The 20844-nt window shown below is 34.2% G+C and overlaps 1 protein-coding gene across 1 annotated transcript in view; it reads right to left on the bottom strand.

The window, feature by feature from the left end:
• LOC139482708 (uncharacterized) overlaps positions 1-20844 on the bottom strand; it is an 83993-nt gene that overhangs the window by 35983 nt on the left and 27166 nt on the right. Inside the window, exons 7-9 of the mRNA XM_071266773.1 lie at positions 20197-20298; positions 15779-15868; positions 3897-3972 (exon numbers count right to left, since the gene is read on the bottom strand). Of these exons, the coding sequence (XP_071122874.1) occupies positions 3897-3972; positions 15779-15868; positions 20197-20298 (268 nt within the window). The remainder of the gene's footprint in view (positions 1-3896; positions 3973-15778; positions 15869-20196; positions 20299-20844) is intronic.

Raw genomic sequence — 20844 nt, forward strand, 5'->3', positions numbered from 1 at the left:
GTGTTGATCTGTCAATTTGTCGATATAAAATTGAGAATGGAAATGGAGAATGTGTCAAAGAGACAACCCGACCAAATAAAAAACATCAATCTCAATATGTCAATTTGTTAACTGGTCATTGTGTCAATATGTCTATGTGTCAATGTTTGAATTTGATTCTCTTTTGATTCCTCAATTTTGAGATGTTGATCTGCCAATTGATTAATATGTCGATTTGTTAATAGGTCAACTGGTCATTGTGTCTATCCTTCTATATGTCAACTGGTCAAGGTGTCTACCTGTCTATAGGTCAACTGGTCAATGTGTCTATCCGTCTAAAGGTCATATGGTCAAGGTACCTATCCTTCTATAGGTCAATTGGTTAATGTGTCTATCCGTCTATAGGAAAACTGGTCATTGTGTCTATCCGTCTATAGGTCAACTGGCCAATGTGTCTATCCGTCTATAGATCAACTGGTCATTGTGTCTATCCGTCTATAGGTCAACTGGTCATTGTGTCTATCCTTCTATAGGTCAACTGGTCAAGGTGTCTAGCCGTCTATAGGTCAATTGGTTAATGTGTCTATCCGTCTATAGGAAAACTGGTCATTGTGTCTATCCGACTATAGGTCAACTGGTCAATGTGTCTATCCGTCTATAGGAAAACTGGTCATTGTGTCTATCTGTCTATAGGTTAACTGGTCAATGTGTCTATCCGTCTATAGGTTAACTGGTCAATGTGTCTATCTGTCTATAGGTCAACTGGTCAATGTGTCTATCCTTCTATAGGTCAACTGGTCAAGGTGTCTATCCGTCTATAGGTCAATTGGTTAATGTGTCTATCCGTCTATAGGTCAACTGGTTATTGTGTCTATCTGTCTATAGCAAAACTGGTCAATGTGTCTATCCTTCTATAAGTTAACTGGTCAATGTGTCTATCCGTCTATAGGTAAACTGGTCAATGTATCTATCTGTCTATAGGTTAACTGGTCAATGTGTCTATCCTTCTATAGGTTAACTGGTCAATGTGTCTATCGTCTATAGGTTAACTGGTCAAGGTGTCTATCGTCTATAGGTTAACTGGTCAAGGTGTCTATCCGTCTATAGGTTAACTGGTCAAGGTGTCTATCCTTCTATAAGTCAACTGGTCAAGGTGTTTATCCGTCTATAGGTCAACTGGTCATTGTGTCTATCGTCTATAAGTCAACTGGTCAAGGTGTCTATCCATCTATAGGTTAACTGGTCAAGGTGTCTATCCTTCTATAGGTTAACTGGTCAAGGTGTCTATCCGTCTATAGGTTAACTGGTCAATGTGTCTATCTGTCTATAGGTCAACTGGTCATTGTGTCTATCGTCCATAAGTCAACTGGTCAAGGTGTCTATCCATCTATAGGTTAACTGGTCAAGGTGTCTATCCTTCTATAGGTTAACTGGTCAAGGTGTCTATCCGTCTATAGGTTAACTGGTCAATGTGTCTAGCCTTCTATAGGTTCACTGGTCAAGGTGTCTATCCGTCTATAGGTCAACTGGTCAATGTGTCTATAGGTTATCTGGTCAATGTGTTTATCCTTCTATAGGTAAACTGGTCAATGTGTCTATCCTTCTATAGGTCAACTAGTCAAGGTGTGTATCCGTCTATAAGTCAACTGGTCAATGTGTCTATCCGTCTATAGGTTAACTGGTCAATGTGTCTATCGTCTATAAGTCAACTGGTCAAGGAATCTTTCCGTCTATAGGTTAACTGGTCAAAGTGTCTATCCTTCTATAAGTCAACTGGTCAAGGTGTCTATCCGTCTATAGGTTAACTGGTCAATGTGTCTATCGTCTATAAGTCAACTATTCAAGGTGTCTATCTGTCTATAGGTTAACTGGTCAAGGTGTCTATCCGTCTATAGGTTAACTGGTCATGGTGTCTATCCTTCTATAGGTTATCTGGTCAAGGTGTCTATCCGTCTATAGGTCAACTGGTCAAGGTGTCTATCTGTCTATAGATTAACTGGTCAAGGTGTCTATCTGTCTATAGGTTAACTGGTCAAGGTGTCTATCCGTCTATAGGTTAACTGGTCATGGTGTCTATCCTTCTATAGGTTAACTGGTCAAGGTGTCTATCCGTCTATAGGTCAACTGGTCAAGGTGTCTGTCTATAGGTCAACTGGTCATTGTGTCTATCGTCATAAGTCAACTGGTCAATGTGTCTATCCGTCTATAGGTTAACTGGTCAATGTGTCTATCGTCTATAAGTCAACTGGTCAAGGTGTCTATCTGTCTATAAGTCAACTGGTCGATGTGTCTATCGTCTATAGGTTAACTGGTCAAGGTGTCTATCTGTCTATAAGTCAACTGGTCAAGGTGTCTATCGGTCTATAGGTTAACTGGTCAAGGTGTCTATCCTTCTATAGGTTAAATGGTCAAGGTGTCTATCTGTCTATAGGTTAACTGGTCAATGTGTCTATCGTCTATAAGTTAACTGGTCAATGTGTCTATCTGTCAATAGGTTATCTGGTCAAGGTGTCTATCCTTCTATAGTCAACTGGTCAATGTGACTATCTGTCTATAGGTTAACTAGTCAAGGTGTCTATCTGTCTATAGGACAACTGGTCAATGTGTCTATCCATCTATAGGTTATCTGGTCAAGGTGTCTATCCTTCTATCGGTTAACTGGTCAATGTGTCTATCCATCTATAGGTTATCTGGTCAAGGTGTCTATCTGTCTATCGGTCAACTGGTCAAGGTGTCTATCTGTCTATAGGTCAACTGGTCAATGTGTCTATCGTCTATAAGTTAACTGGTCAACTGTGTCTATCCATCTATAGGTCAACTGGTCAATGTGTCTATCCATCTATAGGTCAACTGGTCAAGGTGTCTATCTGTCTATAGGAAAACTGGTCAAGGTGTCTATCTGTCTATAGGTCAACTGGTCAATGTGTCTATCCTTCTATAGGTCAACTGATCAAGGTGTCTATCCGTCTATAGGTCAACTGGTCAAGGTGTCTATCCATCTATAGGTTAACTGGTCAAGGTGTCTATCCTTCTATAGGTCAACTTGTCAATGTGTCTTTCCTTCTATAGGTTAACTGGTCAAGGTGTCTATCCTTCTATAAGTCAACTGGTCAAGGTGTCTATCCGTCTATAGGTTAACTGGTCAAGGTGTCTATCCTTATATAGGTCAACTGGTCATTGTGTCTATCCTTCTATAGGTTAACTGGTCAATGTGTCTATCCTTCTATAAGCTAACTGGTCAATGTGTCTATCCATCTATAGGTCAACTGGTCAATGTGTCTATCGTCTATAAGTCAACTGGTCAATGTGTCTATCCTTCTATAGGTTAACTGGTCATTGTGTCTATCCTTCTATATGTTAACTGGTCAAGGTATCTATCCGTCTATCAGTTACCTGATCAATGTGTCTATTCATCTATAGGTCAATGTATTAATATGCCACAAACTACTTATTCTGTATAATCCAGTTGAGCCAATGGCTGGATTTGGTTGTCAACTGAACAGGTTGAGAATGCTATATAAATCGGGTGAGAATGAATCTTAAGTTTAATGTGATCTGAAATTAACTGGTTGAGGAAAGAATAAATCGGATGAGAATGAAAGATGTCTATTTTAAAGTTAATATGATCTGTAATCAATCAATCTTCATCAATAGCCTACTTTACTTTTCCTATTAATTTCTGTATTTTTTATTTTAACATTATATGCAAATATCAAGGTTTCCATATATTAGAAATAAGAAACTGTACATTATTCCAGCCAGTATTTATAATAATTAACATTAGATGATTGCCTTGTGTGATGAACCAGTAGGAATGATAGTACCGCCATTTTAAGCAGACATCAAGGTTTCCATATATAAGAAACAAGTAATTATTATTTCACCCAGTATCTGAATAATTAACATTAGATGATTACTTTCAACTACTGGTGCTGCAGGATCTGGTGATTGGGTGTCAGGAGTAACTTCTGGGGATGTCTTTGACATGACGGTCTACAAAAGAAAAACATGTAATAAACTATCATGCCTCATGTAAAAATTTGTCAAACAGCTTCATTGAAAGACATAGAGTGACCTATCGTTTTTAAATTATGTGTAATTTGCCGATTAGGATCATCAATTTGTAATAAACTATCATGATTCATGTCTGAAAACTTGGTAAATAGCTTCATTGAAGGCCGTAATATGACAAATTCTATTAAATTTTTGTAATATTCTGACCTTTTTCAGATAATTTATATATTTTTTTTTGGATTTCTTTCAGAAGCAGCTATTGCCAAGTTCAACAAGAGTGCACACGCTGAAATGTCTCGCCTTCTATACTAATCATTGATTATATGTTGATAGTCCTAAGTATAAAGTTAAGCTTCATAACAACTGTCACATCAACTTAACATTAACCAAGATAACTAAACAAAGACCAATGAACCTTGAAAATGAGGTCAAGGTCAGATGAACCATGCCAGGCAGACATGTACAGCTAACAATGCTTCTCTACAACATATATAGTTGACCTATTACTTATAGTTTAAGAAAAATAGACCAAAACACAAAAACTTAACACAGTGCAATGAACCGTGAAAATGAGGTCACGGTCAAATAAAACCTGCGTGACTGACAAAGATCATAAAATATTTCCCTACACCAAATATAGTTGACCTATAGCATATAGTATTAGATAAAAATAAAAACTCAAAAACTTAACATTGACCACTGAACCATAAAAATTAGGTCAAGGTCACATGACATCTGCCCGCTAGACGTGTACACCTTACAATCATTCCATACAACAAATATAGTAAACCTATTGCATATAGTATGAGAAAAAAAGACCAAAACACAAACATTTAACTGTAACCACTGAACCATGAAAATGAGGTCAAGGTCAGATGACACCTGCCAGTTGGACATGTACACCTTACAGTCCTTTCATACACCGAATATACTAGCCCTATTGCTTATAGTATCTGAGATATGGACTTGACCACCAAAACTTAACCTTGTTCACTGATCCATGAAATGAGGTCGAGGTCAATAGAAAACTGGCTGACAGACATGAGGACCTTGCAAGGTACGCACATATGAAATATAGTTATCCTATTACTTATAATAAGAGAGAATTCAACATTACAAAAAATTTGAACTTTTTTTTCAAGTGGTCACTGAAATATGAAAATGAGGTCAAGGACATTGGACATGTGACTGACGGAAACTTCGTAACATGAGGCATCTATATACAAAGTATGAAGCATCCAGGTCTTCCACCTTCTAAAATATAAAGCTTTTAAGAAGTTAGCTAACACCGCCGCCGCCGCCGCCGGATCACTATCCCTATGTCGAGCTTTCTGCAACAAAAGTTGCAGGCTCGACAAAAAACCGTAGTGTTATCAACCATAATCATAATGGAGTAAATACATAATTTCTTAAAGTATGTGTTACTATATTTGTTTTTATTTCTCCCATTGTTTAATTGCAAATAAAAGCACAAATTCAGGTTTTAGGCTATTTTCTTATTTTTGTGATTCCATGTGTATTGCTTTAAAGGTATCAGATCACCAATTCAAAATTCCAAACTATTCCAACATTTTTTTTCAATTTTCACAGCTTTCTAAATTTTTTACATAAGTATAACTTCACAAAAAGGTGTATAATGAATCGTACATGTATCATCTTTCTACCTGCCAAATTCTAATTCATGTTTAATGTCTTGTAGTAACATACCAACGGACAAAGGTAACTACTAAACATAGCCCCTGTTTTTTTCTGGAAATCTTAAATAAATATAGTATGGGGCGCATTAATCCTCAATCTTTAACTCATAAGCATGATAAGCAAGTAAATTATGTCTAAAAATGATTTAAATATATTTCTCTTTCAACAAAAGTTTTATTTCTGCAAATTGTTTGGTTAGTTTAAGTAAAAAATAACATCAAGAGCGCTATATATTTTTTAGGAAAGGACTACTTTTATATACTGTGAAAGTACTTTAATTTGTGGGTATCAATTATCGTGGTTTCATCAACATTTACATGTTCATGGGTTTTTTAATTCGTGGATTTTAGTTTTCTAATAATAATAAAATTGACCCAGGGCGCAGCTTTATACGACCGCAGAGGGTGAACCCTGAATGGTTGGGGCAAGTATGGACACAACATTCAAGCTGGATTCAGCTCTAAATTTGGATTGTGATTAAATAGTTGACACAGCATAGGTTTCTGACACAGAATGAATGTGGTCTAATGATTCAGCTCTAAATTTAGATTGTGATTAAAGAGTTGACACAGCATAGGTTTCTGACACAGAATGAATGTGGTCTAATGATTCAGCTCTAAATTTAGATTGTGATTAAATAGTTGAAACAGCATAGGTTTCTAACACAGAATGAATGTGGTCTAATGATTCAGCTCTAAATTTGGATTGTGATTAAATAGTTGATACAGCATAGGTTTCTGACACAGAATGAATGTGGTCTAATGACTAAGCTCTAAATTTAGATTGTGATTAAAGAGTTGACACAGCATAAGCTTTCTGACACAGAACGAAGGTGGTCTAATGATTCAGCTCAAAATTTAGATTGTGATTAAAGAGTGGACACAGCATAGGTTTCTGACACAGAATGAATGTGGTCTAATGATTCAGCTCTAAATTTGGATTGTGATTAAAAAGTTGACACAGCATAGGTTTCTGACACAGAATGAATGTGGTCTAATGATTCATCTCTAAATTTGGATTGTGATTAAAGAGTTGACACAGCATAGGTTTCTGACACAGAATGAATGTGGTCTAATGAACTGAAAATTTTTTGTTTGCCTTTGAGCAATTCACTATGCTGTTGAATATTAATCCTCTAAAAAAAATGTTTGAAGAAATTTTATTCTTTTTTTAAGAAATCTGAAATGAGAAAAATTGAACCCCACCCCAGTTTTTTTCACACCCTCCTTTCCCTTATTCCAAAACTGATCTCAATTCAAATTTCTAATGGAGTTTGCAACAATAACTACTCATTTAAATACATCATAAAATATTAAAATGTAAAAAAAGTGAAAGTGCTTATTATCACTGAATGGTAAAGATTGTTTTAATTTATCAGTTGGTAGCTAGTAAAGTGAATATACATTGTATATTGTGTAAAACAATGATTTAATTTGATTGAACTTCTATTCTGGACAAAGAAAGGTAACTCCAATTGAAAATATCTTGCTATTGCGCAATATTGTGCAATTATATATTTCTTGCTATTGCGCAATGCTGTGCAATTGAAAATACTTGCTATTGCACAATACTGTGCAATTGAAGATTTCTTGCTATTGCACAATACTGTGCAATTGAAAATTTCTTGTTATTGCACAAGACTGTGCAATTGGAAATTTCTTGCTATTGCTGAATACTGTGCAATTGAAAATTTCTTGCTATTGCACAATACTTAATATAATTTTGGATCCTGATTTGGACCAACTTGAAAACTTGGCCCATAATCAAAAATCTAAGTACATGTTTAGATTCAGCATATCAAAGAACCCCAAGAATTCAATTTTTGTTAAAATCAAACTTAGTTTAATTTTGGACCCTTTGGACCTTTATGTAGACCAATTTGAAAACCGGAGCAAAAATTAAGAATCTACATATACAGTTAGATTCGGCATATCAAAGAACCCCAATTATTCAATTTTTGATGAAATCATACAAAGTTAAATTTTGGACCCTTTGGGCCCATTATTCCTAAACTGTTGGGACCAAAACTCCCAAAATCAATCCAAACCTTCCTTTTATGGTCATCAACCTTGTGTTAATTTCATAGATTTCTATTTACTTATACTAAAATTATGGTGCGAAAACAAAGAAAAATGCTTATTTGGGCACCTTTTCGGCCCTGTTTTCCTAAACTGTTGGGACCTCAACTCCCAAAATCAATCCCAATCTTTCTTTTGTGGTCATAAACCTTGTGTTTCAGTTTCATTGATTTCTATTTACTAATACTAAAGTTATTGTGCGAAAACCAAGAATAATGTTTTGTTGGGCCCTTTTTGGCCACTAATTCCTAAACTGTTGGAACCAAAACTCCCAAAATTAATCCCAACTTTCCTTTTGTGGTCATAAACCTTGTGTCAAATGTTCATAGATTTCTATTCACTTAAACTAAAGTTGTAGTGCGAAAACCAAGAAAATGCTTATTTAGGCCCTTTTTGGACCCTAATTCCTAAACTGTTAGGACCAAAACTCCAAAAATCAATCCCAACCTTCCTTTTATAGTCATAAACCTTGTGTCAAAATTACATAGATTTCTATTTACTTATACTTAAGTTATAGTAGGAAACCCCAATGTCTTCGGATGACAACGACGTCAACTCCAAGGTGATACCAATATAAGACCAAAAAATTTTCAATTTTTGCGGTCGTATAAAAATTAAAGTAATTTGAAACGAAGGTTACAAATTGTCTAGATTGAAGGAAATTGCAAAGTAAACATTGACCGTGTAAATCGTAGTGATCACTCATTAGCCAAAGATAGAGTGATCAAAAGATTATAGACCATCGAAGGTGTCAATCAGGCCATAAACATGTCACAAAAGGAAAACAGTTACATAAACAAATGCTATAAATGTATCTTGAATTGTAAAATAATTCTTATCAAAAGCAAAGCCCAGCATAAAATCATTATTTCTCATATGAAAGAGAATTATGAGATATAAAATGAACAATTTATCATAGCATATTAATACCGGAAATCTGACTTTCATCAATCCAAATATTTTTTTATGAGAATTAAAAGATCAAAATTTGTACAGTTTAGGTTTTTAAAGATTAAATGGGACTACTCCTGCCTGCAGTTGTAGTTCATAGTGCATTTGCCCAGTGACTACTATTATAGATCATTATGGTATTCTCAGATTTGGCAATATTCAATATATTCTTTAGATCATATTAGTAATCAAACCTACATGTGGATCTTTCATTGTCTTGATTTGGACAACAATTGTTTTATTTCATTGGACACTTAAATTCGTGGATAAAGTCATCCATGAAAACCACGAAAATTGGTTCCCCACAAATAAAAGTACTTTCACAGTAGAACTTTACATTCTAAATAGGAATGAATGGATTAGTGGTCTGACATCTTTACCACATGTTAAATAGGAATGAATGGATTGGTGGACTGACATCTTTACCACATGTTAAATTGGAATGAATGGATTGGTGGACTGACATCTTTACCACATGTTAAATAGGAATGAATGGATTGGTGGACTGACATCTTTACCACATGTTAAATTGGAATGAATGGATTGGTGGACTGACATCTTTACCACATGTTAAATTGGAATGAATGGATTGGTGGACTGACATCTTTACCACATGTTAAATTGGAATGAATGGATTGGTGGACTGACATCTTTACCACATGTTTAATTGGAATGAATGGATTGGTGGACTGACATCTTTACCACATGTTAAATTGGAATGAATGGATTGGTGGACTGACATCTTTACTACATGTTTAATTGGAATGAATGGATTGGTGGTCTGACATCTTTCCCACATGTTTAATCCCCACAGTAATTGTTTTTCCTTCTATGCCATATCACACTTGAGTAAAATTTACCGCACACTGCCTATTTAATGATGATGTGATTTATTTGTTTTTGTATGTAATTTAAAAAGGTTGTGCAGGAAAGTTAACGTTACTGAGTTTACTGATTTCATAGAGGTTTTATCTATGTAGGTGGCTTTGTCTACCCGCTTTATACTGAAAGCTTTAAAATCTATACACAGGTTGACAGCATACTAAACATTTTGTTAAAGACAAATCCTTCTATTCAGATCGACCAATAATATTTTCTTTATATTTTGTTTTTAGTTTAGGCTAGGCAAAAGCTTCAAAACCTAGTTTTCAATTTAAAATGCCATCTTTTTCATGGAATTTGGAAATCGGGAATTCTAGCCAATAGCAGTGTAATATTTGTTTTAAAGTTGGTATCCCATAAAACTTGTTTGTTCTGTTAACCTAGTTGTTAATACAAACTTTTTTAATAATATTACCATTTTCTGAGTTGAAAATAACTAGAGGCTCTAAAGAGCCTGTGTCGCTCACCTTGGTATTTGTGAATATTAAACAAAGGAAGCAGATGGATTCATGACAAAATTGTGTTTTGATGATGGTGATGTGTTTGTAAATCTTACTTTACTAAACAGTCTTGCTGCTTACAATTATCTCTATCTATAATGAATTGGCCCAGTAGTATCAGTGGAAATGTTAATAAAAATTTACAAATTTTATGAAAATTGTTAAAAATTGACTATAAAGGAAAATAACCCCTTAGGGGGTCAATTGACCATTTCGGTCATGTTGACTTATTTGTAAATCTTACTTTGCTGAACATTATTGCTGTTTACAGTTTATCTTTATCTATAATAATATTCAAGATAATAACCAAAAACAGCAAAATTTCCTTAAAACTACCTATTCACGGGCAGCAACCCAACAACGGGTTGTCAGATTCCTCTGAAAATTGTAGGGCAGATAGATATTGATCTGCTAAACAATTTAACCCCATGTCAGATTTGCTCTAAATGCTTTGGTTTTTGAGTTATAAGCCAAAAACTGCATTTTACCCCTATGTTCTATTTTTAGCCCATGGCCATCTTGGTTGGTTGAACGGGTCACGCCACACATTTTTAAAACAAGATACCCCAAAGATGATTGTTGCCAAGTTTGGATTAATTTGTCCCAGTAGTTTCAGAGGAGAAAATTTTTGTAAAAGATAACTAAGATTTACGAAAAATTGTTAAAAATTGACTATAAAGGGCAATAACTCCTAAAGGGGTCAACTGACCATTTCGGTCATGTTGACTTATTTGTAAATCTTACTTTGCTGAACATTATTGTTGTTTACAGTTTATCTCTATCTATAATAATATTCAAAATAATAACCAAAAACAGCAAAATTTTCTTAAAATTACCAATTCAGGGGCAGCAACCCAACAACGGGTTGTCCGATTCATCTGAAAATTTCAGGGCAGATTGATCTTGACCTGATAAACAATTATACCCAATGTCAGATTTGCTCTAAATGCTTTGGTTTTTGAGTTATAAGCCAAAAACTGCATTTTACCCCTATGTTCTATTTTTAGCCGTGGCGGCCATCTTGGTTGGTTGACCGGGTCATGCCACACATTTTTTAAACTAGATACCCCAATGATGATTGTGGCCAAGTTTGATTTAATTTGGCCCAGTAGTTTCAGAGGAGAAGATTTTTGTAAAAGCTAACGACGACGGACGACGACGGACGCCGGACGCCAAGTGATGGGAAAAGCTCAGCTAATAACGATAAGTTGCTTTAATAGTTTTCCCGCCTTTTTTTTATTGTGAAATAACTTTAAAAAAATTATGTTTAATAAAAATTGACCAATAATTTCTCTTTGAGTATTCAACAGAATAAGCGTTGTTTATATCTAAATGAAGTCATGAAATAAAAAGATGGGGTCACCGGAATGGAAAAAGAGATATTTCTAAAAAAAAAAAGGTTAAGAATTTGAATTGGCAGGAATACATTGCGCCAATTCTTAAACAATGTCGAAAGACATTCGGCCGGTTTTGGCGATATTCTTACATAATACGGACAACACAGTTCTCGTTATTTGCTGTTTTGTTGTTTGTTTGTTTTCAACTACAATAAATGCACATTAATTTACACATGATAGTAATTGGTTTTCAGACAGTTTCACAGACACATAATAACTAGAGGCTCTAAAGAGCCTGTGTCGCTCACCTTGGTCAATGTGAATATTAAACAAAGAAAGCAGATGGATTCATGACAAAATTGTGTTTTGGTGATGGTGATGTGTTTGTAGATCTTACTTTACTAAACATTCTTGCTGCTTACAATTATCTCTATCTATAATGAACTTGGCCAAGTAGTTTCAGTGGAAAATGTTAGTAAAAATTTACAAATTTTATGAAAATTGTTAAAAATTGACTATAAAGGACAATAACTCCTTAGGGGGTTAATTGACCATTTCAGTCATGTTGACTTATTTGTAAATCTTACTTTGCTGAACATTATTGCTGTTTACAGTTTATCTCTATCTATAATAATATTCAAGATTATAACCCAAAACAGTAAAATTTCCTTAAAATTACAAATTTAGGGGCAGCAACCCAACAACGGGTTGTCCGATTCATCTTAAATTTCAGGGAAGATAGAACTTCACCTGATAAACAAATATACCCTGTGTCAGATTTGCTCTTAATGCTTTGGTTTTTGAGTTATAAACCAAAAACTGCATTTTACCCCTATGTTCTATTTTTAGCCATGGCGGCCATCTTGGTTGGATGGCCGGGTCACCAGACACATTTTTTTAAACTAGATACCCCAAAGATGATTGTGGCCAAGTTTGGATTAATTTGGCCCAGTAGTTTCAGAGGAGAAGATTTTTCTAAAATATTACTAAGATTTACAAAAAATGGTTAAAAATTGACTATAAAGGGCAATAACTCCTAAAGGGGTCAACTGACCATTTCGGTCAGTTTGACTTATTTGTAAATCTTACTTTGCTGAACATTATTGCTGTTTACAGTTTATCTCTATCTATAATAATATTAAAGATAATAATAACAAAAAACAGTAAAATTTCCTTTAAATTACCAATTTATGGGCAGCAACCCAACAACAGGTTGTCCGATTCATCTGAAACTTTCAGGGCAGATAGACCTTGACCTGATAAACAAATAAACCTATGTCAGATTTGCTCTAAATGCTTTGGTTTTTGAGTTATAAACCAAAAACTGCATATTACCCCTATGTTCAATTTTTAGCCATGGCGGCCATCTTGGTTGGATGACCGGGTCACCAGACACATTTTTTAAACTAGATACCCCAAAGATGATTGTGGCCAAGTTTGGATTAATTTGGCCCAGTAGTTTCAGAGCGGAAGATTTTTGTAAAAGATTACTAAGATTTACGAAAAATGGTTAAACATTGACTATAAAGGGCAATAACTCCTAAAGGGGTCATTTGACCATTTCGGTCAGTTTGACTTATTTGTAAATCTTACTTTGCTGAACATTATTGCTGTTTACAGTTTATCTCTATCTATAATAATATTCAAGATAATAACCAAAAACAGTAAAATTTCCTTAAAATTACCAATTTCGGGGCAACAACCCAACAACGGGTTGTCCGATTCATCTGAAAATTTCAGGGAAGATAGAACTTGACCTGATAAACAAATATACTCTGTGTCAGATTTGCTCTTAATGCTTTGGATTTTCAGTCATAAACCAAAAACTGCCTTTTACCCCTATGTTCTATTTTTAGCCATGGCGGCCATCTTGGTTGGAAGGCCAAGTCACCGGACACAATTTTTAAACTAGATACCCCAAAGATGATTGTTGCCAAGTTTGGATTAAGATTTACGAAACATGGGTTAAAAATTGACGATAAAGGGCAATAACTCCTAAAGGGGTCAACTGACCTTTTCGGTCATGTTGACCTTTTTGTAAATCTTACTCTGCTGAACATTATTGCTGTTTACAGTTTATCTCTATCTATAATAATGTTCAAGATAATAACCAAAAAGAGCAAAATTTCCTTAAAATTACCAATTCAGGGGCAGCAACCCAACAACGGGTTCTTTGATTCATCTGATAATTTCAGGGCAGATAGATCTTCACCTGATAAATAATTTTACCCCATGTCAGATTTGCTCTAAATGCTTTGGTTTTTGAGTTATAAGCCAAAAACTGCATTTTACCCGTATGTTCTATTTTTAGGCGTGGCGGCCATCTTGGTTGGTTGGCCGGGTCACCGGATACATTTTTTAAACTAGATACCCCAATGATGATTGTGGCCAAGTTTGGTTTAATTTGGCCGAGTAGTTTCAGAGGAGAAAATTTTTGTAAAAGTTAACGACGCAGGACGACGCCGGACGCCGGACACAAAGTGATGGGAAAAGCTCACTTGGCCCTTCGGGCCAGGTGAGCTAAAAATACGGTGGTTGGAAAACAATGCATTGTACTAATGTACTCACAAATGCTTCTATTAACAACGTTTCTATTCAGGTTATTTATAGTGCTTACATGTCTGTGTTGAACAGAAATTCTTCTTAAAATTAAGTGAATACATTTTTTATATTATTTCATAGTATATTTTGAAAGACTTTAAAAATACCACCTCCTGGATTGCATTTAATATCGTTGCAGCTACATAGGGCTACGTAGATTTATGACTATTGAACGAGTAGTTAGTCTAGCTTATGTGTTTTATTTTGTTTGAAATAGGGTTTTTCCCGTTTGCTATTTGTAGTTATTATTTATAGATGGGAACTAGTATACCTAGTTCGGATACTGGTTTTGTAATAGTATGTACTATTTATAAATTTGATGTTAGGTGCAGGAGGCACGAGGAAAGTTTTGGCGGTTTTTACGGGTGGGGTTTAAATTGGTACTATATAAAGTTTGGCATTTAAATGTATTAGTATCGAAGGTGCTCGCAGTTACGTCGAATTGAAGTTGGTCACATAGGTATATATGCAGTTGCTGCTATGTTTATTGTACGTACAGGCGATGGAGGTATTAGCCGAGAAAAAAAAGAAACAATGCGAAAGAGAAACAATGTTATACGTCATGTATTTATATATTGTTTCAATCGAAGAAATATGTATAATATCGTAAAATAAAATATTGTATCGCAAGAGAAAATAAGATGTTACTGCGAGCAACTAATCCTATATCTGTGTTTGTCTTAATTATAGCCTATTGAATTTAGAGATTAAATACTTTAAATTCGGAAGAGCAGGGCGAGGGAGAATTTAACTATCAATATCTATATAGTAGCTAGGCTAGCTACACGTTCAAGTCAAAAATATAAGTAGCCCAATGTAGCCGCTACGATATTGAACGCAACCCTGATATTTGTTTAAGTATAAACGCTTAGATACATCTAGAGTTCAAAGTGTTTTTTGTAGATATGAAAATAAATCTGCGCATGGTCAGTTTAATATTCTTATAAGTAACTGATTTCAGTGTTTCATCCATATTCTCAAATGATTTGGCAGAACATAGAGATAAAAATAAAATAAAATGTATATGACTTTTTTGCATCATTCTTCAGAAAGATAAATAGAAACAAGAGGCTCTAAAGAGCCTGTGTCGCTCACCTTGGTCTATGCACAATTTTACAAAAAAATGAGACGAAAGACATGATTTTCATTGGATATGCTGAATGATATATGTGCAAAGTTTCAGAAAAGGTATTACTTCAAGCGATTGAAATCCTACTTTTAGCCAAATTTTGGGGAAATATGTAACAGCTTTTCCCCCCTTTTTGCAATATTTTATAACAAATAAAAGCAGATTGTTGCCATGGATACACCCCAAAGAAATTATATTTTACCATTTTATATACTAGATATAAATTCTATGGAAGATTCTGATTACATACATATGCCCATACATGACACAAACAGTAAGCTTGATATTGCAAGAAAGCAATGAAAAGGGGATGGTAAAATTTATAAGGGCAAATTTTAAAATTTTCCTTAACTGTTTATTGCTACCTCCAACAGATGAGACACTGATTTCAAACATTTGTCTTTTGCATATGCCAACATCTGTATTAGGCAACAAGCTTGGAATTGTCAACTACCGGGTACATTGTTAACTGACAACAAATACTACAATGACATTGAAAACAACAGGCAACCGTTTTATTGTAACTTCAATGTACCAAGTCTGTTGTGTCTCTAACAATCTGTCAACATATTTGTAAATATCTCTTATTAATTAAGACAGAATATTTACCTTTAGGAAGTCCATCACTTCTTTCTTCTTCCTTTTATTCTCTTCAGAATAATAGCTTCCTATTGTTACCATATCATAAGGAGTCTTACCCTGAAATACAATCAAAAAGTCTTTTATCAATTATACAAATCTTCTTTAAATAAAAGGCAATTGGTGTAATAACTTTACCTATACAATACTTGACATAAAACCAGTCAACCTAAACCAACAACAAACATGAAGTGACATAATAAAGAGATACATGAACAAATAATTGAGATTTTACTGTTTAAGAACATGAATAATCTAGACATCATTGAAATGGGAGCCATCTCTGTGGGCTCAGCTGTAAATAATTTGTGGTAAAAAATGTGTATCTTTACCATAGGACAAGGAGTTGTCAACAGGGTATGATTAGTTGAAAGTATGTTGGTAGTGTCTGATTGATTGAAGGTATGTTAGTAATTTATGATTGGTGGAAGGTATGTTGGTAGTGTAAGATTTGTGGAATGTATGTTGGTAGTGTATGATTGGTGGAAAGTATGTTAGTAACTTATGATTGGTGGAAGGTATGTTGGTAGTGTATGATTTGTGGAGGGTATGTTGGTAGTGTGAAATAAGTAGAGGGTATGTGAGTAGTGTATAAATGGTGGAAGGTATTTTGGTAGTGTATGATTGGTGGAAGGTGTGTTGGTAGTGTATGATTGGTGGTAGTGTGTGATTGTTGAAAGGTATGATTGAAGTGTATGATTGGTGGAAGTTGTGTTTGTAATGTATGATTGGTGGAAGATGTGTTTGTAATGTATGATTGGTGGAAGATGTGTTTGTAATGTATGATTGGTGGAAGATGTGTTTGTAATGTATGATTGGTGGAAGGTTTGTTTGTAATGTATGATTGGTGGAAGATGTGGAAGGTGTGTTTGTAATGTATGTTTGGTGGGAGATGTGTTTGTAATGTATGATTGGTGGAAGGTTTGTTTGTAATGTATGATTGGTGGAAGATGAGGAAGGTGTGTTTGTAATGTATGATTGGTGGAAGATGTGTTCGTAATGTATGATTAGTGGAAGGTGTGTTTGTAATGTATGATTGGTGGAAGGTGTGTTTGTAATGTATGATTGGTGGAAGGTGTGTTTGTAGTGATTGCTAGGTGATCATTGTATTGCCATGCTTTGATTGGGTATCCCTTTGTTGACATTGTTTGAATTATGGTTTATCAGTTTTTATGACTCATGTTAATCAAGTGACTGCACCATGTTAAATACTTTGATTATTTGTCTGTGTTGATTGGTGATTTAAAGTGTGGTCTATGGGTTGGTCTGATTAATGTTTGTAATTCTAGTGACTACACCATGTTAAATACTTTGATTATTTGTCCCTGTTGATTGGTGATTTAAAGTGTTGTCTGTGGGTTGGTCTTAAATAAAGTGACTGTACCATGTAAAATACTTTGATTATTTGTCTGTGTTGATTGGTGATTTAAAGTATGGACTGTGGGTTGGTATGATTAATGTTTGTAAATCAAGTGACTACAACATGTTAAATACTTTGATTATTTGTCCGTGTTGATTGGTGATTTAAAGTGTGGTCTTAGGGTTGGTATGATGAATGTTTGTAAATCAAGTGACTACACCATGTTAAATACTTTGATTATTTGTCTGTGTTGATTGGTGATTTAAAGTGTGGTCTGTCGGTTGGTCTGATTAATGTTTGTAAATCAAGCGACTGCACCATGTTAAATACTCTGATTATTTGTCCGTGTTGATTGGTGATTTAAAGTATGGTCTGTGGGTTGGTTTGATTAATGTGTGTAAATCAAGTGACTACACCATGTTAAATACTTTGATTATTTGTCCGTGTTGATTGGTGATTTAAAGTGTGGTCTGTGGGTTGGTCTGATTAATGTTTGTAAATCAAGTAACTACACCATGTTTAATACTTTGATTATTTGTCCGTGTTGATTGGTGATTTAAAGTGTGGTCTGTGGGTTGGTCTGATTAATGTTTGTAAATCAAGTAACTACACCATGTTAAATACTTTGATTAGTTGTCCGTGTGTTAAAGATATGATTGGTGATTTAAAGTGTGGTTTGTGGGTTGGTTTAATTAATGTTTGTAAATCAAGTGACTGCACCATGTTAAATACTTTGATTATTTGTCCGTGTTGATTGGTGATTTAAAGTATGGTTTGTGGGTTGGTATGATTAATGTTTGTAAATCAAGTGACTACACCATGTTAAATACTCTGATTATTTGTCCGTGTTGATTGGTGATTTAAAGTGTGGTCTGTGGGTTGGTCTGATTAATGTTTGTAAATCAAGTAACTACACCATGTTAAATACTTTGATTAATTGTCCTTGTGTTAAGATATGATTGGTGATTTAAAGTGTGGTCTGTGGGTTGGTATGATTAATGTTTGTAAATCAAGTGACTACACCATGTTAAATACTTTGATTAGTTGTCCGTGTGTTAAGATATGATTGGTGATTTAAAGTGTGGTCTGTGGGTTGGTATGATTAATGTTTGTAAATCAAGTGACTACACCATGTTAAAAACTTTGATTATTTGTCTGTGTTGATTGGTGATTTAAAGTGTGGTCTGTGGGTTGGTCTGATTAATGTTTGTAAATCAAGTGACTGCACCATGTTAAATACTTTGATTATTTGTCCGTGTTGATTGGTGATTTAAAGTGTGGTCTGTTGGTTGGTTTGATTAATGTTTGTAATTCTAGTGACTACACCATGTTAAATACTTTGATTATTTGTCCGTGTTGATTGGTGATTTAAAGTGACTACACCATGTTAAATACTTTGATTATTTGTCTGTGTTGATTGGTGATTTAAAGTGTGGTCTGTGGGTTGGTATGATTAATGTTTGTAAATCAAGTGACTACACCATGTTAAATACTTTGATTATTTGTCTGTGTTGATTGGTGATTTAAAGTGTGGTCTGTGGGTTGGTTTGATTAATGTTTGTAATTCTAGTGACTACACCATGTTAAATACTTTGATTATTTGTCTGTGTTGATTGGTGATTTAAAGTGTGGTCTGTGGGTTGGTTTGATTAATGTTTGTAATTCTAGTGACTACACCATGTTAAATACTTTGATTATTTGTCCGTGTTGATTGGTGATTTAAAGTGACTACACCATGTTAAATACTTTGATTATTTGTCTGTGTTGATTGGTGATTTAAAGTGTGGTCTGTGGGTTGGTTTGATTAATGTTTGTAATTCTAGTGACTACACAATGTTAAATACTTTGATTATTTGTCTGTGTTGATTGGTGATTTAAAGTGTGGTCTGTGGGTTGGTTTGATTAATGTTTGTAATTCTAGTGACTACACCATGTTAAATACTTTGATTATTTGTCCGTGTTGATTGGTGATTTAAAGTGTGGTCTGTCGGTTGGTCTGATTAATGTTTGTAAATCAAGCGACTGCACCATGTTAAATAGTCTGATTATTTGTCCGTGTTGATTGGTGATTTAAAGTATGGTCTGTGGGTTGGTTTGATTAATGTGTGTAAATCAAGTAACTACACTATGTTAAATACTCTGATTATTTGTCCGTGTTGATTGGTGATTTAAAGTGTGGTCTGTGGGTTGGTCTGATTAATGTTTGTAAATCAAGTAACTACACCATGTTAAATACTTTGATTAGTTGTCCGTGTGTTAAGATATGATTGGTGATTTAAAGTGTGGTTTGTGGGTTGGTTTGATTAATGTTTGTAAATCAAGTGACTGCACCATGTTAAATACTTTGATTATTTGTCCATGTTGATTGGTGATTTAAAGTATGGTTTGTGGGTTGGTATGATTAATGTTTGTAAATCAAGTGACTACACCATGTTAAATACTCTGATTATTTGTCCGTGTTGATTGGTGATTTAAAGTGTGGTCTGTGGGTTGGTCTGATTAATGTTTGTAAATCAAGTAACTACACCATGTTGAATACATTGATTATTTGTCCGTGTTGATTGGTGATTTAAAGTGTGGTCTGTGGGTTGGTATGATTAATGTTTGTAAATCAAGTGACTACACCATGTTAAATACTTTGATTAGTTGTCCGTGTGTTAAGATATGATTGGTGATTTAAAGTGTGGTCTGTGGGTTGGTATGATTAATGTTTGTAAATCTAGTGACTACACCATGTTAAAAACTTTGATTATTTGTCTGTGTTGATTGGTGATTTAAAGTGTGGTCTGTGGGTTGGTCTGATTAATGTTTGTGAATCAAGTGACTGCACCATGTTAAATACTTTGATTATTTGTCCGTGTGTAAAGATTTGATTGGTGAATTAAAGTGTTGTCTGTGGGTTGGTTTGATTAATGTTAAATACTTTGTTCACATAATATCAAGTGAATTTTTGTTCTATATATCAATTTAAAATGTATACATTTTTTGTTAAGAAAGATAGCGAATAAAAAAGAAAACTGAATATTACCTGTTTTGATTTCACCCACGGACTACATCCTTGATCTGTTAGCCATTTTGTTACATCAATCTGTCCATACTGAGCAGCAAGATGTAAAGCTGTTTGTCCAAGCTATAACAATATAAAAATATAAACATGTTAATGGTGTGTGATAATAAATCAAGAGAGGTGTCAAACAATTTATCAAAATGTAAGAAATATAACATCAGAGAAGAAAATATCCAATTATACTTATGTATAAACTGATAAATGGTAGATTAAGATATACAAAAATGATATATAAACTAAATATATATTTTCTGATTCAGTTCTACAAAACAGGTAAAAATAATAGCAAACCCTATTTAATATAAGTCTAACAAGTATTTGTTGTCCATTTAACATGTCTGATTAACAACATGATTTTATGTAGATTCTGTCATGTCTGTAGAATAATCAAAGTTGAAAAAAAAAAAAAAATCAAGAAACATTAAAACGAGTTATATTTTCTGATTCAGTACGAAAAGACAAGAAAAATAAGACCCCACTTTATATAATTCTCTCAAATATTAGGTCTCCATTAAACCCGTCTGATTAACAATGATTCAGTAGAATAATCAAAGTGAAAAAAAAAAACTTTTTTTCAAGAAACATAAAACAAGTTATATTTTCTGATTC

The sequence above is a fragment of the Mytilus edulis genome, chromosome 7 (assembly GCF_963676685.1).
Source record: "Mytilus edulis chromosome 7, xbMytEdul2.2, whole genome shotgun sequence".
Classification (NCBI taxonomy): Eukaryota; Metazoa; Mollusca; class Bivalvia; order Mytilida; family Mytilidae; genus Mytilus; species Mytilus edulis.